Source organism: Opisthocomus hoazin, chromosome 1 (assembly GCF_030867145.1).
Source record: "Opisthocomus hoazin isolate bOpiHoa1 chromosome 1, bOpiHoa1.hap1, whole genome shotgun sequence".
In the NCBI taxonomy this organism is placed as follows: domain Eukaryota; kingdom Metazoa; phylum Chordata; class Aves; order Opisthocomiformes; family Opisthocomidae; genus Opisthocomus; species Opisthocomus hoazin.
Genome location: NC_134414.1, coordinates 23,746,034 through 23,772,089, shown reverse-complemented (window position 1 = coordinate 23,772,089; position 26,056 = coordinate 23,746,034). Strand labels below are relative to the sequence as shown.

General features: G+C 40.9%; 1 protein-coding gene across 1 annotated transcript in view; it reads left to right on the top strand.

Annotated features, from left to right (window-relative positions):
- MICU2 (mitochondrial calcium uptake 2) overlaps positions 1 to 26,056 on the top strand; it is a gene marked incomplete at its 5' end in the record, with an annotated part of 157,031 nt that overhangs the window by 91,478 nt on the left and 39,497 nt on the right. The window contains 2 exons of the mRNA XM_075413879.1: positions 21,042 to 21,073; positions 21,186 to 21,261. Coding sequence (XP_075269994.1) covers positions 21,042 to 21,073; positions 21,186 to 21,261 — 108 coding nt within the window. The remainder of the gene's footprint in view (positions 1 to 21,041; positions 21,074 to 21,185; positions 21,262 to 26,056) is intronic.

Genomic DNA, 26,056 nt, shown 5'->3' with positions numbered 1-26,056 from the left:
GTTGTATCAGAAATCCTAGCATTTTTAAGATAGCAGGTATAAGTAGGATAAAGCTCAGCTGACTTACACTGAATTTTCATTGCAATGGAGTATTTTTAAAAGATGCTTCCAGCTTCGTCTAAAACTTGTGTTTTAAACAGTTGTGCATACTTAGGGTTATATTCCAGATTATACAGCCAATATTGTGTTAGAGCTTCTCCATGGAAATACCGTCTCTGGTATGCTGCTGTTGTAGAACATATACAAAAATGTGTATTAACTTTTCAAAAGTACTACAGATACAAGAATCTTTCAGAAAATGAGTATTTTTGCAGTACTTTAAATATGGACAGTGTTTATACTCATTTTTCTGAAGAAGATTGTTCTATTCCAGAAATACCTTCCTCTTTCAAGAAGACGACGAACATTCAGGTTAGCTTGTCTGATAACAATTGATACCTGGTAAATAAAGGTCTTGATCCTTCTGGATATACTGAAGTCCAAGTTTAATGTATCATAGTGTGTTTACATCCCGAACCACTCCTTTATGTGCAGTATAACAGATTTTCCTGTGTTCTATAGCACCAGTGTGCCAGAGGCAGTATTTCTATGGTAGAGTTCTACTTGTCAGTGAGTGTCAGTGTTTTCTAAGTTTACTGGGAGAAGTTGTTTGAGTTGGTTAAGTTTCCTGTGAGAAAGTTGTTGGCACAAGGTTGTGGTATATTTGCAGGTTTGATAAGATGTGTGGCTTCATGTTGCCACAGCACCAATGTGGTCATGACTAGGATTCAGAGTCAAAGACAAAGATTTGAGCTCGTGCAAGTGATGAAGCTCCATGTGGGAAGTGAGGATTGAAATGTTACATGGGGAACCATTGACACAGCAGGGAACTGAATTTAATCCTCCTGAATCTCTAATGTGTTAACCAAGAGATCGTTTTCTCTCTGTCGCTGCATTTAGTGTTTTTAAGCACCAGTGTTGTTGTTGCTCAAATCCTCCAGACACAGTAGGGAACTCTGCAAGCTGGGATGTGCAGGACAGAGCTGACCCCTTGCCCAGTGCTAGATGAAAGGTAAAGCAAAGCAAAGGCAAGGAAGGAGCGTGGTGTTTTAAGGTCATTATGTGAATCTCTTCTGAGTTTTAGAAAAAAGGAACAAAATCAACCATTTCTAGCCAAAGCTTCTTAGTCATTGTTGTTTACTCATTTCTTGAAGTGGGGTTTTGAGTGAAGGAAGGTAACGTTCCTGTTGAGGGATCTGCATGTGTAAGCAAAGATAAGCAGATTGCTGAAAATTTCTGCTTCTGTAACCAGCCTGTACTATGAATTTTTCATCTTCAGCTATCCTTCATCACCCAAACAGCATTAGGAAATCCTACCACAACCCTAAGAAAGTCTTTAAAGTAACATATTGTATATGTTTGACCTTCTACTTTCCCTTAAGTGTCCAAATACAACGTTAAAATTTATGTTCTGGATAAAATATTAGATCGTTTTTGATAAAATGTTGTACCTCAGCCAATTGTTGGTAAATAGATAAGCTGAATAAGATATTTTTTTTCTTCTTTTCTCCTCAGCAGTAGTGTGTTAACACTGACAACTTAGTTACGTAGGCTGTCTGATGCAAAACAGGTGGTCTTTATGGGATTGATTTATCTAAAAATTAATTTGAAGTGAAATAGTTCTATATCTAGAAACATTAGAAATACTGCAGAAATTCTTATAATCTTGATAATGTGTATTTATGTCTGAACATAAGCCTTCTTTTGAAATCAAAATAAAGACTAACGCATTTTTGGAGCAGTTGCATCATGAGGTCATACATAACCGAATCGGAGATGGGATTCTTGAGGAGAAATGGGGTCTTCTCCTCCACAGCAATCAAATCCGGTCTGTTGATCAAGCTGCTTTTTTGGTATATAACCACTGACAACTGCACTGATTTATTTATTTGCTCTGATTTTTCAGAAAAACTTGTTAGGTTCAGAGTCCGAGGAATAGAGACAAGAAGTGCTGTGATTAGAGGAGAGGTGTTAGGCGAGAGCTGGCTTCCAGCGCTGTAGCCCCTGCAGCAGCAGCGAGGGAGCGTGCGTGGTCAGACAGGGGAGCAGGAGGAAGGATTGAGCAGCGGTGTTCGAAGGAAAGGGAACCATGGAGCAAAATGACTAAAGAAGCAGCAGGTTTTAGCATGTCGTTGCACAGAGAGAAGATGCCCTTTTTTTTTTCTTCCATTTCCATGTTACAAGACAGTGCTGAAGGTACCTGGGGTACGTTGCTTGTAAGGTCAAACAGAGTAATACGGTTTTGATCCTTAAAGTTATACTGACATTCTATTAACTACATTGGTAATTTTGTGGTGATGTCTGCATGAGATGACAGTAAGGTTACTATAAGCTCATGGCTTTGTTGCGATTCTTGTTTTTCCCTTTGTGGCATTGCTGACTAGCTGGAGATTGACACAGAATCAGAGTTGTTATCTTGATTGACTGCAGTGCTTACTGATGAGGTAAAAACTTTGGTAAGATGTCATGTTTTGAAAATACACAACTAGCTATTTAGCTTTCTGAAGAACAGTTGTTAATGAGAACATATATTGCAACTTCTCAATTAATGAAAGCAATTTTTTAAAACTCGGCACAAAAATAGTGCCAATAATAAAACTGGTCAGGCTTCAGCATAGTTGCGAGCAAGAGGCAAGTGGTCATAACACACATCTTGAAGGATTTAGTTATTTAAAGTGTGAAAGTTATTGGTTATTTAACAACATCTGAATGGAAAACAGATTCCTTGAAACAAATTGAAAATATATATTGTGTGCATACAGAATACTTGTAGTACAAGTAATGGAAAGATCTGGTTATTAATAACAGGAGTCTGCTTGTTGTATAAACATCGTCTGCCTTAGAATTTCAGAAGTCTTGCAACAGTTTCTGCTTTAGTCAAGTATTCCAGTTTTGTGACATGCTACCGTGATATTTAAAATGCTTAACAGAGAAGTCACTTTCCTTTTTTTTGTCCATATGAGCAAATTTCAAAAACTCGTACAATCATTCTTGGTCTCTGAATATTTTTCCTATTTGTAAAGATACGTCATTTTTGTAGAACACCCCACACTATTTCAACTACATTTATAACATACTGTTGGCATACCACAGAAAATATCTCTGGGATTTTTTCTGCCATGGGTTCTGAATACTTTTTTGACAGATTACTTCAGTATTATTTTTTTAATAAATTCAGTGGAACTTAATCAGTTCTGAAACATCCTGCTTAACTGACAATGAAGTTTTAACAAATGTAGCGTGAAAATCAGACTCAATGAATTTTTATCACTCTTAAATGTATTTTGATTTCTTGCAACATATGTCCATAACACAGACAGGTATTAGTTTGTACCTAAGAAGTACAATCTGTTTTTAAAATTCCTTGGGTTGCATTCAGAAATTCAGAACTGATGGGGATCTGGCGGACCCTCGGTGGACGATAGCAGGTGCCAGGAGTGCACGTCAGGCTCCTGCCAAAATCCAGCATGCATTCTAGCCTCACATTTTCAGTTGTTTGTAACTGTTTCGGTGCTGATGGTGCTATGCTTTTCCTCAGGCTGAAGCGGAATTTTTACTATATTAGTCATATAATTTATACTTTTTTAAGTAATCTTGATATAGAACTGATTCCCCCCCACCGCCGCCCTGCATGTTCTCATAAGAAATGTTACATTATGGGGTTTTTTTAAATACCTAAGTTAGAACCATCGATCACTTTCCCTGTAGGCAATAATAGGAGGCAAGATGTGCAGCCTACTTTGGTAGATGAGAGGAGCTGTCCTTACTTGCCAAATGGCTGGGGTCTCCAGACCTTTGAGAAGTTCCACTGCTCCCTGTTTGGAAAACACTGGCATCAATTTCCTAAAGGAGAAACTACCCAGGTTATGCTCTCTTTTTTACTCCCCAGCCCTGCACCTGCAGTGGTTGTAGCACAGATTGCGCTCAGTAGCCTTTCTCATCTGCTGTGAAACAAAAGCAAATACCGAGCGCAAAGATTTTTTTTTCCATGTGTAAAGCACACAGATTTCTCTTCTTAGAGCCTGTTTACATGGCAGTGCCCTCTCTTCGTTACTGCAGAAGAGAATACAGCCAAGAGCCAACTCTTAGTAATCAAATCAAGCTTGCAACCTTGTCCAGTCCATCAGAGAACTCTGGTCCTCACACCACCATCCATAACACTGGCGAGCTCCTGGTCATTGTGCTGGTTACGTCTTTAGCTGAGTATCTTTCCTCTCAGACCTGGAGAAGGCTTGTGCACCTGAAAGCATAAGGATTTTCCAGCTATAGCTAATGAAAGATACCACATTTTCCAACAAATCCCCTGCCTTGGTTCTTACCGGATGAAAGGTAGTTCAGCATTGTTATTAGGTCCAGATGCATCCTAATTGGCCATTCTTTGTTTTTCTCATCAGCTTATCATATATGGAATAGTGCCAATATCCTGGGACTTCGTTCACCAAGAGCTGCGATCCTACCTGGCTTAATAAAAATTTAAAAATGGGCTCCATGTACGGAATTTGAGTATAAAACATGGCCAAGCCAGCTGGTGTTTGACTTTATCCAGAGTATTTCAGTTGCCTTTTAGAAGAGCTGATCTTTGAAGTCTTCAGTATGATACAGTTCATTTTCCCAACTGCTAACCTTCTTTCAAGCCTTGAATTTGTGTCCTTTATGCCAATACCTCTGATGTTGCTGGAACTACTGGGACAGTGGAGTCTTGCTGCTGCATTGGTATTGGCAAGCACGAATTAAGTCACATATCCCACTGGAGAAACTGCCAGTTCCAGAAAATAGACAACTTTTGTCTCTTTTTTTTTTTTTTTTTTTTTGTTCCTCTCCAAATGGTTTTTTGTTTTGGTTGTGTTTTTCCTGGGAAAGTGATGTGTGTTTGTTCTTAACTGTGGACTGGATCCAAACAGTTGTGAGCCTGACAGAGCAGGTTCTTATAATAGAGAATACTGAGATTAGTCATTTTGTCTCATGTGGATGGACATCTGCTTTTCCACTGGGACTGTATTTGTTTGCTGTGTCTGATAACTTCTGAACAGTCACCCACACCCTGACATAGCAATTATTTCTTCGACCTGGATTTTTTGGTGATAGAGAATGTGGAAGCTCACTTCTGTTTGCTGTCACTTTCTTAGGAGAAAATATAAAACCTAATGTTCAAAAATTTAATCTACTTCTCTGGCTTTATTTGAATTGGCAAGAGAGAGCAACTATTTAGCAGAAAAGAGCAACATTTTTTGTGATGTATATGGTGGTAAAGGGAAGTCTCTGCTGTTGAAAAAGCAAGAAGAGCTTTTACATAGGTGTGGTCAATTTAGAATTACACTGGGCACCATAAAATGACTTTACTCTTTCACTAAAAGAAAGACATCTATTGTTTGCTTTTGATTTGCACCAACTTTGAGAACTGTAAAAAGCCTACTTAAAATTTGATTCAAATTTCAGTTCAATCTCCTCCTTCTGCAGCTAAAATAAATGTTCATTTCAGGAGGACAGTCACTATTCTTTATATCCGGTATCGCTGTAAGAAGGAAAAAGGATATCTACTTAGTAGTACCATTGTAAGAACACTTGTATTTATTGCCACAGTTCACCTAAGTTAACGTGTAATATCTTGTAATATGTTTTTAAGGATCTGTATGCTCTATTAGAATGATGCATAATGGCTTAGCACTTGTTTTTAGCGCTTTATGGCTAAGTATGTCAAAATTTATCAGGTATCTTCTAAAAGTCAGCTCCTATTTTAGCAGTTTAAAAACTTATAATACAGACCTTTTATAAATTTTTCAGGCTTAATTTAAAATCATTTGTAACCACTGCTTATATTGGAAAATGGTGACACAGCATCTCCTCTGTTGCTTGAAAACTCTTCTGATATCCAACCTAAAATTAATGACTGTCTATTTAAACGCACTTGCTCTTGTGCCAACATTTCCCATTACCTAAAATAGGTTTGGGTTTTGAGGGTTTTTTTTAATCTTAACCCCATGATGCATTATAGATAATTATATTGCCACTCAGTGCTGGTCTTGTTAGGTTAAACAAACCCAAGCTTATTTTTGTCTCCTCTAGCTGGGTAAGGCCATCCATTCCACAGCTTCATGTAGGTAGCTTTATTCCATTCTTTTCTGAATTCCAGTTCTTACAAAGCCAGCTTCATTCTCTGGCTCACAGCACAGTTTGCTAGCAAGCACTGTGGCCTAAGAGAGGGAACAAGGATTGAAGTCAGGAACTTTTTAGATGAATACTGTTGCTGAAAGATCTGAATTGTCAAACTGCAGCTTCCATCAAAGAGAAAAATGGTACAAAGCAATGCTCACTAGAGCAAATAATTTGAACTTGTGTAGCCTGTGGTTTACTCACAGTTGCTACATGCAGAATAGCTTCCAGCACCATAGGTGCTTTGGTCCTCATTTGTAGCTCCGTGTGTCTGCTAGGCTGAGGGTAGTACAGTAGAGCAAATTATTTTCTGTGTTCTTAGGTGGAGAAAATTTTAGTGTAATCATGGAATCGTGATTAAGGCAAAGAAAGAGATCTGGCAAAGAACATCATTTTGGGAGGTTAAGGGCTTCATGCCCCCAGGTAATGTACACCTTTGCACAGGAAAGGGAAAATACGATCATTTTTTCAATCCGAGATTGCTCTTGGAGGAGCAGTTAGTTTTGTCAAAGAAGCTGACAATGTCAGGAAGGAGGCAATGCAAGGATAGTTAGAGGCAGTGGACGCAGAAGCCCAGTATACTGAAGGCTGCTACGAGTTAAAGATGATGTTAGTGGAAATTTTGATGTAAAATGTATTATGCTTTTAGATTTGTCTCCTCCTCTAGTTGTTTGACTAGAGATTTCTAGTCTCTTTCTATTTTGACAGACCTACTACCATGTTTCCTCTGGTGCTTAATAAAAATTTTGAATACAGAATTAAACTATGGTAAAGCCAGATGTCTTCTTGAGGTTTGCTTCATCAGATGATTTGAATTCAGGGCGGAAAGCTTTTTTCCCCAGGGACCTAAGACAATTGTAGAAAAGAGTAACTTCATTTTTTTGAAAGAGACTATTGATCTTTGTCTATGTTTTTTTTTTCTTTCTGCCAAACTTTTTTCTTTAGAATGTGAGGAGTTTGAAGTCGCCAGGTCAAGAGGCAGCTTGTCTTTGCTTCTCTTACTCAGTCTCTGAAGTTCACTGAACCCTGGGAGCAGAGGAGGTGTTCTGGTTGGTGCATGGGACTTTCTTTTCTGTTAGTAGGGAACGCTGATGGACGCTGTGTCAGTAGTTTAGCATTAAACGTACTATTGGTGGCATTTATTTTTTTCTAATTTGCAAATTAACCAAACCGTTTTGGCCACTGCAGTAAGGCACGTTTGACATCTGTTTTTAAGCTCTTCTGTGATTTCTTGTTACTTTAGTTGTCTCTAATCTTTTAGGGGAGTTCTCAAACTTTTCACAATCCTGCTTCTTGTTCCATTGCCACCTTATCTTCTGAATAAAGATGATATTTCAAATTAGGTTTATGTAACATTCTTCCTTCTGGTACTCTTAAAAACTAGCCAAAACTAGATTGCTCCAGTAGTCTTTTTCTGCGGCAAAAATAGGATAAACCTTTCTTAGCTTAAAATACAGGAGCGTTCTATTATCACTTATATACCCTTGGAGCCCTTGCTGTAGGAAAACTTCCCAAACATCTGTTAATTGCTATGTGACAGATGTTAATGATGTATAAACAAGTCAGATTCAGCAGGGGTTGTTACTGGTTTGCTCAGAGCTTCTGTATGTGCTAATAACAGAATGAGCTAATCTTAGCAGTAGAAAGAAATTCCTGGCTAATTTAAAGGTAAAAGCGCGAATGACATGGACCATAAACTGAAGGAAAGCAATTCAACCACTGAAAGGAACTCAGATTAAGCATGAGAAGGAAGAAAGAAAGAAAAGCTAGAGATTGTAATAATGCCTCAACCTGGAGAGTTATGGAATAATGAAGTAGGGCTGCACAGGATCAGCAGAATGCCCAAAGCAGTAGGCAGAGTCGTCTGTAGGAAAATTCCCAAACATGGTCATTAGACCATTATCTTTTCACGGTGGCAATTGGAAAAAGTCATGTCATCACTGGGGTCATTGCATTAAAATGGTCTTCCCAAAATTTTCATGTAAGGTTGCACTTCAGAGCCTTATAAAGGGAAAAGGTTCCTTCTGGAAATTCTGACATGAGAGGATCAGTTTAATTCAGCTCTGAATAGCAATTGCCTTTATCACAAGTCATCCTTGTAATCTCCAGGAATCTAAAATATCTGAAGTGCTACAGTACTGCACCTATGCCAAAAGTCTCTTCCTGTAAAATAGCACTTCTGTTTTTTTTCCTGATACTGATTCACTAATGACCAAAGGAAATTAGTTGCAATTATTACAATTTTGCTGAAAAAGAAAGTGATGCATTAGCTTCTACTAGAATAGACATCCGGTAATTCAGTTCATCCTTTTAATAAAAGTGGTTGCAAAATGGCTGTGTTTGTTTGGTGAGTGAGTATTCACCCTTTTCTTTCAGTGGATGATGTCTGGAGAGTTTGGGAGGGAACAGACAGATAATGTCACAAATTGCAAAAATAGAAGTATCTGGAGTAAAACCACAGAATATTAGCAAGTGGATCCAGAAGAATCTTGCGTACTTTCTTTGTTTAGACTTGTCATGTTTTTTAGAAGTTCCACTTACCCATATTCAACGCAGGTGGTAATTAATTTACTAAAGCATTTCCAAATGTCTAGTGAAGAGTGTGATTTCATCCCTTTTTATCCTCTTATACAAAGGTATTTGTTGTTTCTTCAAGAAAATTCTGCTACAAAGCAGAGGTGGATAGGAGCTAGAGCTGTAACTAGCCCGGTCGCCCTATACAGTAACTGAACACCATCTAGTGGGTGTTCACTTAATACTTTCATTCTGAAGCAGAATTTATATTGGTTATAATGTGCAAATTAGCTGTTCTGTAAACTCAATAGCAATGGGCTCAGACATCTAGTCACTGTAAATTGCATGTTCATGAATGGGGCTTATGTTCTGGAAGATGAGCATAATAAGGTTCTGAATTTGTTTGGCATTTACCATGCTCTGGGCAGCAAGGCAAAATGTCCCAGTCCTTGAGGTTTAACACCGAGCTCTCATTAATGAAATTACCAACATAGAATTGTTTCCTTTCAATAAAATCCAGTTAAATCCAGTACTTGGTGCTCTCATGTCTTGAGAAATAAGGCAAAAATGCTGTCTCTTCCTCTGTAGGTCATTGGTGAGAACTGAAGCCAGGATACAGTCTTCAACTGCATAAGAATGTTGTTGCCTTTGATGTAAGCAAGGGGGAAAAATCCCAAAACTCCTTGTGAAACTTATCAACTATTGCTTGTATTTGGTGTTAGTGTAGGTTACAAAAGCGCCTAAACTGGTATCTTCCTATTGCAAAGTTAGCCAGGTGACTGTATTAAATTAGATGTGTTGTATTCATAGTCCTTATAGAAACAAATGGTCTGCAGCCATATTCAAAACCCAATTGGACACGATCTCGAGCAACCTGCTCTGACTAACCCTGCTTTGAGCATTTTCCAGTCGTCACCATGAGAAGATAAGGACATTCTAATTACCATGATGATCTCCAGAGCTCCCTTCCAGCTTCTGTGAATGAGGCAATTTCCCTTAACCACAGGGGAGCCCCACTTCATGGGTCTTCCTACAAGCTTCTCTGGAACTCCTTTTTCAGTCACCAGAAAGGTGCTCTTTGTGCTATATTCCCTAGAATTGCTACTACTGGGAAGGAAATAAGAGCAAGAAGATGTCAGAAAGGATGTGTTTAGGCTGTGAAGGATGTAGGGCAGCTCTAAAGAAGTCAAATTCTAGACATTTGATGGAAGGACAAGGCACTAAGAGAATGAAACAGGAGCAGTGATTACCACCATCATTAGAATAATGCAGCAGTAGAAATCAAGCATCCTGCTGATGAGATTTCTAGATTTCACAATAGTGGTGTAGAAGGACATCAGCCATCTCTCTTTTTTCTTTTCCTTTTTCTTCCATAGGTCTGACTAGGGGTTGCTGGGATATGATGAACGAAAGTTTCCTAAACTGATACTTCTAGAAAAATTCCGTTGTACATTTCCAATCAGCTGTCACCTCTTGGAACATTTGTTGCAATATTTCTAAGAATTTTTACTGCGTGTTGCTGTAGTGGAAGTAAATTAATCTTTAAAAGAAAAATACTGTTTTAACAAAAAAGCAAGCATTAATGATTGTGTAAATAATTTTGTTACGTGATAGGGTGAAACTGAAAAAAAAGTGAGCTACTATATAAACTGGATCTAAATAGCTTTTTAGATTTACAGGACTCTTGAGGACCCACTCAATTTATGTGAAATGTCAGTGCTCCCGGTTACTCACTCACTGCAGTAATTTAAATTGCCTTGATGCACTAATATGTCAGCTATTTACTGCTTGGACACAAGTGCTATAAATGCCCTACATCTGAACAGAATTATGGTAACAGCACTTCATTTTTCATGCTGATACCATGAATAACTTCAATTTTTTTCACAAAATATTTACAGTTTTAATTTTTAAATTATATCAAGTTATTACTTTTTTGTTGTTGTTCCACTAGGAATAAGCAATATCAATGGTACCCAGAAGTTTGTACTTTGAAGTTGGTATACAAATAAGTTTAAGAAATAGCAAACTATTTCATAAAAAAAGCAGTTGCGTTGATGTCACTATTGTCTTCTGAACCCCAAACTGCAGGTTAGTATTAACACTATCTTTCAAATGTGCAAACATGTATTTGTGTGCACATAAACTCCTGAGGTAATGCATGAGCAAGTCTGTTGGGAGCAATAGGACAAAGTAGGTGACCCACGTGGTCATTTCTGGCCTCGTTGTCTGCAATTCTTGCATGTTGGAGTGTTCGTTATGTGTCAAAGTGCAATAAATGAACCATACAGTTACTTCATATAATTTGACACAGTTTGGTATGATTTGCAGTTCCTGCTTAGGGAGTAAATTGCATCAAAGCATGAAGGTGAAGAAGATGGTCCTCTCTGACACATGCCCTCTTTATCCTTATTCCAGGGTTAGTAGGGTAGCCTTATGCTAGCGATAAATTCCCACACAAAGGATGAATTCTTCACCTGGCAACTTGATTATGTTTGCCAGCAAGTGACTCCAATTTGTAATAATTCACAGTCTGCAGTATTCTTGTGCTTAGTCTTTAACTGTATTATATTTTTTTTACATTTTGTAAGATGCTTGTTGAGAGTAACAGTTTGTCATGGTAGGGAAGGTCTTCAGATGTGTGGAAGAATATGATTTATAAAGGAAGCGGCTGAGTGAGAGATGATGGGGATGGTTGTTACAGTGGTGATGGTGGCTTTATATTGAGCACATAAGCTTTAATCAAGTCTTACACAGTGAGGTAAGAATCAATTTCTGGTGCTGTTAAGGTGATGACCTTCCTTAATTTTGATTGTGGGACAATTAATTTGCACACATTTTCGTTCTCAATCCAAATTAATGTCTGCCTACAGTTAAAATGCAATTTGCTCAAGTTATGCACACAGTTATATTTTTAACTGTGTCATTTCATTGTTGTTCTTATCCTACTTTACTTGTTCTTCTAATTTCTGTTACACTTCTCTAGCCATAAAGTAGATTACAGAGCACTTAGGCCAGGGATCATGACTTCTAACACTGTCTAGTAGAGGAACAGAATTAAACATCTATTGCTATGGGGCTATCAGAATAGTTGATCTTCATCTGTCAGTACCTTAACCTAGCGTGTGCTCTGGCATTACAGTCTTTAAAAAAATAGGCTTTGTTAGCAATGGGAGATGACAACGTAAAGCATAGCGATGCTACAGAAATCATCTTTATTTCAGGGTGAGATCAGAGTTTGTTTATTGAGTCTATAGGCTTAGTCTAGCCTATGCTGGATTTTTTGCTAGATGAGACTGACTACCATCTCGAGCCTAGTACTAGGAATTTTTCTTGAGTTGAGGCTCCGCCTGCCTGTGCTTTGTGGAAGGTCCCTGGTTTTGTGCAGATTCAGGAGATGCCATCCATCCCAAAAGTCTGAACTGCATAATGTTCTCTGTAAGTTGGCAGGAGTTATTCTCCACCCTTCTGGTCTCAGAAACATGTGTTGTGGATACAACTCCTTCCAGGTAATCTTAATTGTCCTTTATAATACTTTATTGCTCTAATTATGCAGCTGCTCTGCCTCTCCAACTGTAGTACACTTTGCCCTTATATCTGATTAAGTGCTTCATAAAACAGACTACATGCCCTTAGCACTGCTAACCTGAGGCGGATAGATAGGACGTTGGAAAAAACAGATTACAGATATAACAAATACAAAAAGCAATCATGGTGTGAGTTATCTGGTTGCGTGCAGAAGGATTCAGCTACTCAATTTAGATATTTAAAAGCTGAATGTCAGGTCAGAGCGAGTGATTGTAGCATGTCTTTAAAGTTAATGGGAGGAAAAAGGTAAGTCCAAGGTCTGTATTAGACACCTGTCACAACCTGGAATAAATTGCTCTTTTTCTGTGTCTGTTTCTCTCCCTTGACTATAAAGGGAGCCTAGGGTCATTAGTCAGGATGAGGTTTGTAGACAGAGATAGTATCTTTTATTAGACCAGCTGCTGTAAGCTGGAAAAATTAGACAAGCTTTTGGGCATATGAGCTCTTCTTCAGATCTGAAATAGGAGCAGCAGGTTTTAAAGTTAATTATAAACCCTTTTCTACATATGTCCTTACACCATCATAGTTACAGCAAAGCAGCATAGAGATCACTAACTCAGATTTAGGCATCTAATTTTTAGACATCTAAATGAAGCCAGAGAGACCAAGCATGAGGTGCTTATTTGAGAGTTTGAGGACTTACACTTCACATGACACTTTTTTCCCCTGGGTGCTGCCTCCAGCCCTGACCTCAGAACCAGCCCAGGGGGCTGGCAGCCTCTCCTGCGGGGGAGATGCTCATCTGCGATTGCGCTCTCTACCTGGCCTCTTGTTGCTTGTGTGGTACACGTGAAGTCTTAACTCGCATCACATGCTCCTTTTGCAACCAAGGGCTACCATGACATGCGTGTTAGACTTTTCTGGTGGTTTGGAGGAAGTAACTTTCTGTATGCTCTACATTGTTGCAGTGCAAGTCTTGTGGTAAGCTTGGAAGTTTGAACCTATTGTCAGCTTTTCCTATCTGCAGTTTGGATATGTTATTAGAAAGAGAAGAGATCTGTGAGCAAATCACTTTCCCTGGATAATACCTAAATAAAAACTGATCCCCTGCTCTCCCTGCCATCCTGGCCGACTGTTACTACAGTCCCAGGGAGGACTGAGCTGTTCGCGTGCTCTGTAGCAAGCACCACAAAATCTGCCTTTACCCAGATGGATGTCGTTATTTTGGAACTCCTGGCACCGCTGGTGACTTGGTGCCACGGTCTCTTCAACAGGTTTTGAAAACTGCCTTATCTTAATTTTTCAGTCTGTTTCAGTTTCCTAAGAGATTGTGTCATCTTTTGATGTTTTCTCCCTGCATCAGCATCCCACCCTTTTTACCTCAGGCTGCCTTACTCACAGAGAAACCTTCCGGTATTGGCTGGCTCTGATGCAACTGCTCTTCTGAAATGGAGATTTGCCAGCGCTGGCCTTGGCCCAGGACTGTATCTTTCTCCTTTCCTCAGAGGAACGATTGCTCTAAATAAAGGACAGATGCAAAGCTTGTTTTGTAAAGCAATATCAGAAGCTTCTATTACTGCAAATTGCCTTTTCCACTGGGCATACTTGGATTTTAATTCAGGTGGTTCAATTCACTAAATCGTGTGATTGAAATGACTTTTATCAATTATCTTTCAATGGAGCAGTGCACTAGTTCAGTAAAAGCTTTCCAGCTAAAGTGGATTCTTAATTCATTTAAATGGCACACTCATTTATTATTCACATATGCCAGGAGCTATCATAGCACTCTGACCACTTGGTTTGTCATGCTTTCAAAAGCCTCATTTTTTTTTTGCTGTTCTTGATTTATCTCCAATATCACCAATGTATCAGAAGGGGCCCTTAAAAAACTAGTTACTGGCTGGAATTTTTGCCCATTACATTATTGGTTTCATTAGCAGAAGTACTTTATAAATGCATAGAAGAGCTTTGAAGAGCTGAGAATGTAAATAAGGCAGGTAAACAAAGGACACCGTGTTGAGATAAGGTACCTGTCCAGTATCATAAACAATATCTGAGAGAGAGCTGGGAGTGAAATACAAGCTATAGCATTTCACAGAATCACAGAACAGTCAGGATTGGAAGGGACCTCTGTGGGTCATCTAGTCCAACCTCCCCTACCAAAGCAGGGTCACCTACAGCAGGCTGCACAGGACCTTGTCCAGGCGGGTCTTGAATATCTCCAGAGGAGCATCCACAACCCCTCTGGGCAGCCTGTTCCAGGGCTCCGTCACCCTCAGAGGGAAGAAGTTCTTCCTCATGTTCAGACGGAACTTCTTGTGCTTCAGTTTGTGCCCGTTTCCCCTTGTCCCGTTGCTGGGCACCACTGAAAAGAGTCTGGCCCCATCCTCCTGACACCCACCCTTCAGATATTTATAAGCATTTATAAGGTCCCCTCCAAGCCTTCTCTTCGTCAGGCTGAACAAGCCCAGCTCCCTCAGCCTTTCCTCGTACAAGAGATGCCCCAGTCCCGTCACCATCCTTGTAGCCCTCTGCTGGACTCTCTCCAGTAGCTCCTCATCTTTCTTGAACTGGGGAGCCATTTGCATGATCTTCTATTTTAAGCTAATTTAAACAAAAGTTTTAATGGGGTCTCCCAAAGGATATCGACATACACGATTCTTACCTAACGCAGCTCGCCAGTGCATGAGGGCAGGATTCTCAGAGTTCAGCTTGTGTGAAAGGTGGCAGTTGACTGAAGGGGAGAAATACAAATTCTTGTTCCCACAGCAGGCAAAGCTGCAGGGTGGGCTCTGCTGTAAAGGCCACAGCATGAGCTGTGCACGGTGGGTTGGGGTTTTACAGTGCCCTGATCCTGTCCGCAGGTTACAACTGTGCTGAAATCCTATCCAGCTTTAAAGTTCTGTTTCACTGATCGTTTTGCAGAATCAGAGTTTTGTTGAGCTGTAGCATATTTAATGCTATTCCCTTCTTATTTTTTCAGGAAAAAATAAATGGTTTCCTAGTACCCCAGTATGACTTTGAACTTGCCAAGTTTCAGCAAAGATAGCCGTTGTTGCCATCTAAAGTTAAAAACTGAGAGGACAAATTTATTCATTTTTTTCACTTGTTTGTCACTGTGTCTCTGAAATGGAGCTAAAAAAGAGATCCTGGTCAAACAATCTCAGTGACTTTGCTGATAAAAGGGACAGGAGTTTGTTGTCCTCCTAGGAATAGATAGCTATTTTATACTGTTCTCATTTGAAGTTAGGGTTGTGGAGGAGGATTGTTTCAAAATTTGATTTACATTTCCATATTACAAAAATAGAGCAGTCTTACAGACATGTAAAATTGTGCTTTCTTGCAGACAGTAGTAACATCTCTACTTTCCTTTGGCATTTGGTTATTGTTGTTACAATGGTTGATCTTAGTGATTTTGCTCATTCTTTGGCTCTAAATGTCTTTTCTCAGCTCTAAGTCTTTCCCTAGCTATACACGTGTAAATGGGTGTTACTGAGTGCAAGTGGGTACTTGTTTAATTCAGCCCTTTCCTAATGTTAATCCTAACATTGATGTCGGGTCCATTCTGCACCTTAGTGTAAAAAACTGATAGATGATGGAAACACTTCTATTGTAAGAAACGTATGTGACAAAATACGCAGATTTGCCGAGGGCGAATTAAGGCTGACGTAGCTGCTCTTGGCAGTGTTTTCTTAATTACAGTTGTCAGCTAACTTTCTTGGCTAACAGCACAGAGTTTGTGTGCTTCTAAGTAGATTCGGTATTCATTCAACTTAAAAAGCTAAAATGGCTTTTTGTCCGTGGAAAGGTGTGTCTGTACCTCATTGTTGTTTCATGAAACCACTATAGATGGTGAAAATTAGATGATAGCATCTGTAAAATATGTAGGGACCCTTGAAAATACTGTCCTTGAAGCCAGAATTCCATCACAATCTTGGCAGGTCTGTAGGGAAAAAAAAAGTTGCTTTTCTGCTCATTCATTCAAGTTTAAAACAATAAATAATTCCAAGTTTCTTTTTCCGATACCAAATTAAGACTGTTACTCCTGCAAACAAGTTTTCTCATATGTCATATATTTGCCTATTAGTAAGAATCTATCAAGGTAAAAGAATAAAACTATACAAAAGTGCATTGTACAGATCTCTTATTAGATTGAACAGTTTCTAGTAATTATAACCATTGTCTGTATTCCTCAGAGAGAGCCTTAGATCCTGATGTATTCGTAGTTGTGTCAGGAATGACAGCACCAAGATTTAATTGATGGAAGGGAAGAGGCTTTTTTTTTTCCAGTGTCCAAACTGGCTAAGAAAACTATTCATACTTTTGCAGTGCATTTTCTGCAAAAAGGAGTTAAGCTTCTTTTCCTAATTATTGTAGACAAAGCCTTAAAAGACCTGGTGCTTCAGAGGGCTGCACTTTTGATATGGTAGTGTGCGATATTAACAGAGCTTTCCTTGTTGGTGTTTAAAGGGATGTCATTGTTAGGAAGTGAATAAATGGAGAGAGTAAGCACCACACGCTAAATTAGCATTCAAGGAATATTTTGAGTGCTACAATAACAGTAGCTAATGGTTCCAAGTGAAAACTGAGATTTAAGTCTTCACAGATTATTTTATATGGTGACAGTATCGATCGAATATAACTGGATTTAATTATTACAAAATATTAAATAGTTATTGGGGGAAACTCATTCTGCAATTTAAATTATTACATTATTATAGGATCGTATTCTAATACTTTATGTAAATGGCAATATGAAAAATAACACGTGTGTCCCAATGTCAGTTTTTTTCAGAAAACTCCTGGCCTACCGGTACACATGCTTGCTGACATCTGTATGCCATTTTCATTTGACTAGGTTATTAAATCTTTTGATTTTCAGGCCCATTTGAGAAGAGAACCTTAGAATGGCTCCACATTTACTACTCTGCTGTATTTACTACTTAGAAAAATACAAATGTCATTGTTTATCTCTCAATCTGTCCCTTTCCCTCCTACTTTTTATTCTTTTATTGCAGTATCAGCCCCTTGTGCAGTCAGCCGTGGTAGGAACTGACTCTCACCCACCTCATTCTGCCCCTCACCACGTTTTAGGGCGATGTGATAGTCATAGAATTATAGAATCATACAATGGTTTGGGTTGGAAGGGGCCTTGTAGATCATCTAGTTCCAGCCACCCTGCCATGGGCAGGGACACCTTCTACCAGAACAGGTTGCTCAAAGCCCCATCCAGCCTGGCCTTGAATACTTCCAGGGAGGGGACATCCACAGCTTCTCTGGGCAACCTGTGCCAGTGCCTCACCACTCTCATAGTAAAGAATTTCTTCTTTATATCTCATCTAAATCTACCTTTTTTCAGTTTAAAGCCATTACCCCTTGTCCTATCCCTACATGCCCTTGTAAAAAAGTCCCTCTCCAGCTTTCCTGTAGGCCCCCTTCGGGTACTGGAAGGCTGCTATAAGATCTGCCAGCAGCCTTCTCTTCTCCTGGCTGAACAGCCTCAACTCTCTCAGTCTTTCCTCACAGCAGAGGTGTTCCATCCTTCAGATCATTTTTGTGGCCTCCTCTGGACCTGCTCCAACAGGTCTGTGTCTTTCCTGTGCTGAGGGCTCCACAGCTGGACGCAGAACTCCAGGTGAGGTCTCACCAGAGCAGAGCAGAAGAGCAGAATCCGCTTCCTCGACCTGCTGGCCATACTGCTTTTGATGGAGCCGAGGATACGGTTGGCCGTTTGGTCTGTGAGCACACGTTGCTGGGTCACGTTGAGTTGCTTGTCAGCCAGCACCCCCAAGTACTTGTCCTCATGGCTGCTCTCAGTCCATTCTCTGCACAGCGTGTGTTTGTGCCTGGAATTGCCCTGACCCATGTGCAGGACCTTGCACTTGGCCTTATTGAACTTCATGAGGTTCTCACAGGCCCACCTCTCAAGCCTGTCAAGGTTCCTCTGGACGGCATCTCGTCCCTCCAGTGTGTCAACTGCACCACTCAGCCTGGTGTCATCAGCAAACTTGCTGAGGGTGCACTCAATCCCACTGGCAGTGTCGCCAACAAAGATGTTAAACAGCACTGGTCCCAATACCGACCCCTGAGGAACACTACTTGTCACTGGTCTGCACAGTCCTCCTCCTTTTCTGCCACTCAGCAAAGGCTTCCTCTCCTTCCTTAGTCTTTTCACCCCTGCCAAAATTCCCCAGTCAAGGGTACCGTGAACACCTCTGTATCATTGTTGCTACTGTCTTTTCATCTCCAGAACAGGTCAGTCAGCATGTCAACATCTTGAACATCCAGTGGAGGGTGGCCATAGCTAAATGCAAGGGGGCAGATGTTCATGGCTGCCAGAGGCATTTGTATGAGCTCTAGGCAGTTGCAGTTGTGACTGCGGGCTGGTGAAAAGAGGATCCACGTCTGCAACAGATTTTCCCTCACTTCCTTAATTTTTGTTGTAGTAAGGTAATTCTCATTGAGTTTGTATCACCTAAAATTGGATAGCTGAAGTGTTTCAGAATACTGGGCTGAATACAACAGGAAGAAGAGAAACACAGATTTAACCCAGTGTAAAGCCTCACAAACTTGGCCAACTAGTGTCTGAGCTGTAGCTCCCAGTGCTTTCTCCTTACCTTGCATCAATTATTCATGCCTTTGCTGTTCCAGCTCGCAGAGTTCAGCTTGTCTCCCTTCATCATCCTCCTGGATGCTGGCAAAGGGCTACTGCCCAGTACTCTGCTGCGGTAGCAGTTGCTGTCCCAGATCTGATGCTCTTGAGACCACCAGGAGAATGGAATGAGTGGAGCTGCTGTTAACCAAATAAGGGTGTATGGCTGGCTTCAATACAGACAAGTACAACGAGCATTTACAGTGAAAAACATTGTGGGGTGATTTTCCCTTTTTTCTTTCAGATACTGTTTTTCGCAACCTACTGCCTGACTCATTCGCTCCTGTAAGGCTTCTCGCTATGTGGGTCTCCCAGAGCCGAAAGAGCTGCTGTCGTTTAATTCCACATTGAAATTAACTGTACAGAGGCAGCAACATTTCAAAGCTGAGACATGAATCACTTAATTTGCTAAACAGCCGTTCACTAAAATGCTCTGCAGTAGTGAACAGTGTTACATTGCACTGCTCAGGACTCAGCCTTACTGGATGTAGTGATTTTTGCTTGTTCTCCTAGGCTGTTATTAGTCTGACTTCTTTTATCTTGAATGAGGCAAAGTAGAGGATTTCATACATCCTTTGAGCTAGAAGGTATATATCTATGTAGCTTTATATATGTCTGTGTATGTGGGTGTAAATATATTTACACCCACTGCACAAAAATGTATTCATCCACAGTAACAGGTGGTGCTGGCAACACCTGTTGCTGGAGTCTCTCAGCACTCCAGTATTAAAACCCTAATTTTAGTTGCTTATAACTTTTGTCAAACTTAAGCATTTGGGTTGCAATGTTATGTGCCAGGTGTCTGCCTTAGGCTGATTTGGGGGAGGTGGATGGAGAGTGGAATTTATCAGCAAAACTGTTGCTGCCAGTTCAGGAAGCAGAGGCCAGGGCACTGGCTTGCCTGTGCTGAAAATGAGCTATTGCTTGTTGAGATGTTCCAGCAGCTTCCCTCCCTCCTCTGAAGCCGAAAGTTGCCAGTGGGGACCCCCTGCAGCTGGGCATGTCTTTTGCCAGTGTTATGGAAAGTTGCTGTTTTAATGAGAATGCACCTCTGTCTGGCTAAATTATGAGCCTGTGAAAATGCTTGGTAGAAGTTTGTTGACAGCTGCCCACCTGGCTGCCACCGTCGTGTCTGTTTCCAAGGACCAGTGCTGTGCTGGGGACCCTTCGGATGCAAGATGCCCGTGAAGCAGCAGAGTAAGCCTTGGAGTCTGAGCGCGGAGCAAAGCAGGCTGCTGCACACAGGGGCACCGGTCCTCAGAGCAAATGCAGGTAGCTTGGCTCGTGCTTACAACAGCGTGAATAAATAGGAAGGAATGGCTGGGTGGAATCCAGAGGAACTGGTGATGAAGGAAGGGAGCGATGGGCTAAAAGTGGTAAGAGTGAAGGACACAAGGTTTTAAGAACGGTATGAGGAGAAATACTGAGGAGACAAACCAGTGTGATGTGGCAGATAGGCTGAGAAGGGATGGAGCAGAGCTGTGCCAGACCATGACTGCAGGATTTCTGTGGTCCCTGCCTAACCAGCTGAAACGTTCTACTAATAATAATACATCTTAGCTCCTCAAACGGGTGATTTACACAGGAATACAACCTGTACTGTGCTGCCAGTGGTTCCCCTTGAACCTACCGATAAACGCTTAGGAGTTTGCATGCTTTCATCTGATGCTGTTTCAGGATGCAGAGTTGTTCAGTTTACTTCTGCTTAATAGAAACATCAACATTTTCATTCTTTTTTCTCTTCTTTAGTATTTCTTAGCTTTTGCATACTCAGCCTGCACTTGAAGGATTGTTATGTGTGCATGTAAATCCCTTTGCAAATGCTGCAGTTGTTCCTTACTGTCTAATCTTGCTTTGGAATCTGTACTACATTTGTAGCTCACAGTATGCAAAATCACGCTAGTAAGTCAGTTGTAGATACCAGAATGGTCTGTGGTTTCATCTAGGTTGCAAGAAGATTTGAACAGACTGCTCGTATTATTTTTAAATGTTGTCCTTTCTTGATCGTCGTGGGAATTAGAAACAAACTGCCTGCTGCAAATTACTCTGTTTCATATTACTTAGCATTTTCCCATAAAAATCTGAAGAAACGTCACAGAACCTGATCAAAGTTTAAAGTCAGTTTGTTATTGCATGATGATGATTTTTTTTATTATAGGTAAAGCCTCAGCCAAGAAACTGACAAAAAAGGTAAGCAAAATGTTCCTTTCCTTCTTCAAAAGAACCTGCGTTCTTTCTGTTACCCAACTGAATAGACTTCTGTTTCAAAACTGCATATATTTTCTTGTTTGTGTTTTTAAAGGAGGTAGATGCTGCGCTGCTATGCGTTGCCAAAGCTAAACCAGGACCGACTTTTTTTAGAGAGCTTGGTGATAAAGGTAATGAGCACTTTTGATACTGAAAAATACATTTTGTGTTTTATCTCATTATCTGGTATGAATTGAATATATTTTTGAAGAAAGTTTCATGGATTTTACTTCATCCCCATCTAGCCAGAAGCTGCCTCCTTGGCAGATCTCTCGGTTATGCAAGAGAGAGTAAAGAGGCAGGGCTGGGAACTGAAAGCCCTCTGAGGTGCAGGAGGAGGCGTGAAAGAAAGCAGAAAGCCTGGTTGGAGAAGAGAAAGGGGCTAAAGGGGTGACTTCAGCACAAAATGGACTTTTAAGACTTGTTGTTAATAAGCTGCTGTTTCACATATAACTTAAATGCACAGAAACTAAGAATAAAAATAAAATTTGTACCTAGTTATGTAAAGTGGCTTCCGTGATTTCAAGAGTAGTTGAACTTACTTCTCCCTCTTCAGGAGCTCAGTGGCCCTTCACAACACCAATGTGCTTCGGTTTCTTTTCACCCAGCATTTCTACCTTATATCAGGCTACATAAAGAGAAAACACTGAGAGCTGGGGTATTGTTTGTATAACAACAGGGAATTAAAGAACACCAAATAAACACATCATTAGCATAAATTAATTGAAGGGAGAAAACAAACAAGAGGATCAAGGAATCCAAATAGATGAGTAATTAACCATTTCACCAGTAACAAAGACTGAAATCCCCAAACTAATGAGAAAGACTGACCGCATCTATTCACAAACTGTCTATATTGTAGAGTTCAGCTGAAATCCTTATACCATGGATGTTTCTGGAAAATAAAGCTCTTGGCACTGCTGCAGTTCCTTGGCAGGCATGAGCCACGCTCTCTCCGTGCACAGCAGATCCCTGGGCATGGCTGGCAGCTTGCGCCAAGCGAGCAGCCCTCGATCTCAGCCTGCAATGTTTCGCCGGCCCTTTGGCCTCACGGTCCCTTCTGCATGCGACTCATTTCTTGCATCCTTGTGCAGACATGGAGCGGTCCTCAGCTGGGTGACTTGCTTGTCCGTCCACTCCTGCAAGCCCCAGTGTTCGCCAGCAGCCCTGAAACATCTCTGAACAAGTTGGACAATTTTTTCCTGTCCTAGGGAAAGCTGGGTTTTGTATTGAATAGTCATTCCCTGCCTTTTCAAATTACTAATCATCATGTGCTTTCCCAGGATTGGGTTTAAATGATTCCTAGTCTTTAATTCTTGGATATTCTTTTCTCTATCCCTGCTTTTTTAGAGCCTTTCTTTTTCTAGTGATTGACACTGCAAATTCCCAAAGCACTTTGCCTGGGAAAACCGTGAATGCACCAACAGAAGGTGAAAAGATAGCAAAGCAGCACAACCTCCTTTTATTGCACCTCTCCCAGCTGATTGCTTGGCAGAAAGCAAGCTCGGTGATACACTCAGCCTGACATCTTTTGCATTCTGGATGAGTCATTGATCTCCCCTTGCTTAGGTCTGTATGCCCTGTCCTTCAAAGGTGAGGTAGGGGTTTGAGATGATGCAGGAACATTCAGTGCAGCCATCCGTATGTCTACACAACACTCCACGCCTCTTTAGTGGCTTTGAGGTGTATTATTATTACATTTTTAAAGTGTAAATATTTATGTATTAAATACTGCTTTTCCAAGTACCAGAATAATGAATCTACACCTGTTCCATTGTTTAGCTGAGATTATTTTAAAAACCTTCAAATTGTTATTTAAATATCAAGTAGAGGGAAAACTGTCAGCAGTCCAGTTTGTAAACGGAACGCTAGGGAATTCTGCCTTCTAGTGGGCAGTTTTAAAATTCATGTCATATTTTGTGGGTATGCTTATGATTTATTAAGCAATAAGAATATTGTACTGTCAGCATTGGCTATAAAGTTTGAGGGTAGAGATTTCCAGGGAGGGACAGGGAAGGTTCATTTAGTGTTAGAAAACGACAGTATTTTCCCAATGCTAACTGCAGATACTTGGCTGCAAGTATGCTGAGTCATTCAACAGTATGTGAAGCTTTTAAGTTTTGCTTGGGCGTGCATATAATTTTCTGTGGTTTTGGCGTTTTTTTAATTTGTTGCATTGCATCTTTTAATTTCATTAATTTTGTAATTATTACTGTAGAATAAAAAGAAAATTACCTAAATATTTAATTTGCTTTATGGATAAGGTAAATTGGCCATTCACTGCAGGTAGTAAGAGGGCAATAAAATAAAAAGAAGAATTTTTATGGAAGTGAGTCCACAAGTTTAAAAGTCTTAGCTCAAATGTTTTTAGTATAATCAATCTGCCAGAAAACATCTGATTTGCTTTAAGGCACTGAGGCAGGTTTAAAGAACAGTCAGGATTTTTTTTTAACATATTTTTTTTATACTTACGTTTTTACCTATCTCACTACAGTGACTCTTCAATGAGCTTACAATGAGATGATGAAAACAGAGTCTATGTCTCACCCCTGCCATTTCTTGAAAGGCTTTTCTTTCCAGCCCTCTGCAAATTCCAGTGAATGGAGCTGTCATGCTTCTCCCTTGAACCAATAAGGAGGGTGTTGTCTTTACACTGGTCTTTTCTTTACATCCTCCCATCTCCATATAAATTTTGCAAATTCTTTCTGCAAAATTTTGTATAGTACAGTGTTCCCTGTCTACCCATATAGCTAAAATTCGCCAGGCACTCAGCATTTTGTGTCTCAATTATTATGACTTTTTTTCTCTGACTTTAACAAACTTAACCTGCCATGTTATTATCCTTTCAAATGCTTTGATGAAGATGATTTTCTTACATGACTCCTTTGAGTGCATGATGCCTTCTTTTGTATCCTAACACTGGGCTCTCCTTGTTCTGCTTTATCTAGCATAAGCTGCTTGTCTTTACCTTCCAGGCCTTCCCCAGACTGTCCCTGTGCAGCATGTCTCCAGGCAGCTGAGAGGCAGACTCCCACTTCTCCTTGGGCAGTGATGCTGGCCTTCATCACTCGCTGGTTAAATTTTCAGGCAGGGACCTTTGTGCTGACACCATTGCAGTCCACAGCTAGGAGGTGTTTTCTGTATAGAGCTGAAAAGTTACCTCCTTGTCTTTCTTTATATTCTTCCTTTAAATGTTCTCTTGCTGTGACACACACAAGAAATTAGGGAGCAGGAATCTTGATCGCTGGCCATCACACTATATGCTTGATTTCTTTTCGTCCCCTAGGTGTTTTTATCCTTTTTTTTTTTTTTTAATCTTCTCTTATACTTAGGTGTATAAGCTAAAAATAGGGAATAGGAGTTCTTTCTCTGTTTGTTTGGTTTCGAGTTTGTAGAAGCACTTTGTCTGGAATCATAGAATCATTAAGGTTGGAAAAGACCTCTACGATCATCGAGTCCAACCATCAACGCAGCACCACCATGTGTGCTAAACCGTGTCCCGAAGTGCAATATCTACACATTTTTTGAACACCTCCAGGGGTGATAACTCCACCACCTCCCTGGGCAGCCTGTTCCAAAGCCTGACCACTCTTTCAGTAGACAAATTTTTCTTAACACCCAGTCTGAATCTCCCCTGACACAACTTGAGGCCACTTCCTTTCATTCTATCGCTAGTTACCTGGGAAAAGAGACCAACACCTGCCTCACTACAGCCTCCTTTCAGGGAGGAGTAGAGACCAGTAAGGTCCCCCCTCAGCCTCTTCTTCTCCAGACTAAACAGCCCCACTTCCTTCAGCTGCTTCTTGTAAGACTTGTTCTCTAGACCCCTCACCAGCCTCGTTGCTCTTCTCTAGACACGCTCCAGTACCTCAATGTCCTCCTTGTAGTGAGGGGCCCAGAAATGAACACAGTACTCCAGGTGTGACCTCACCAGTGCTGAGTGCAGGGGCACGATCACCTCCCTACTCCTGCTGGCCACACTGTTCCTGATAACAAGCCAGGATGCCGTTGAACTTCTTGGCCACCTGGGCACACTGCTGGCTCATGTTCAGCCAGCTGTCGACCAGCACCCCAAGGTCCTTTTCCACTGGGCAGCTTTCCAGCCACTCCTCCCCAAGCCTGTAGCATTGTGTTGGGTTGTTGTGACCCAAGTGCAGGACCCAGCACTTGGCCTTGTTGAACCTCATACAGTTGACCTCGGCCCATTGCTCCAGCCTGTCCAGATCCCTCTGCAGAGCCTTCCTACCCTTGAGCAGATCGACACTCCCACCCAATTTGGTGTCATCTGCAAAGTCAGTGAAGGAGCACTCAATCCCTTCATCCGGATCATTGGTATTAAACAAGAGTGGCCCCAAAACTGAGCCCTGGGGAACACCACTCGTGACCAGCAACCAGCTGGATTTAACTCCATTCACCACCACTCTCTGCGCTCAGCCATTCAGCCAGTTCTTTATCCAGCTGAGAGTGCACCCATCCAAACCATGGGCAGCTAGTTTCTCCAGGAGGATGCTGTGGGGAACAGTGTCAAAGGCCTTACTGAAGTCCCGGTAGATAATATCCACAGCCTTTCCCTCATCCACTAGGCAGATCAGCTGGTCATAGAAGATCAGACTGGTCAAGCAGGACTTGCCTTTCATGAACCCATGCTGGCTGGGCCTGATCCCCTGGTTGTCCTTCACGTGCCCGGTAAGCGCAGTCAGGATGAATCACTCCATAATCTTTCTTCCCTGGCACCGAGGTCAGGCTGGGGAACGTTCTAGGGGAAGAGTCTAGGAACACGATTTCAAGTTCTACAGCAACGCAAATAATAACTTACATTGTTGCAATGGCAGTAACCCTACAACCTGTAAGCAAAATTAAATCTTTGATATTAAAGTGGGTTTTATTTTCACAATGCATTGTATGACTCTAGTACTGTGCTGATTT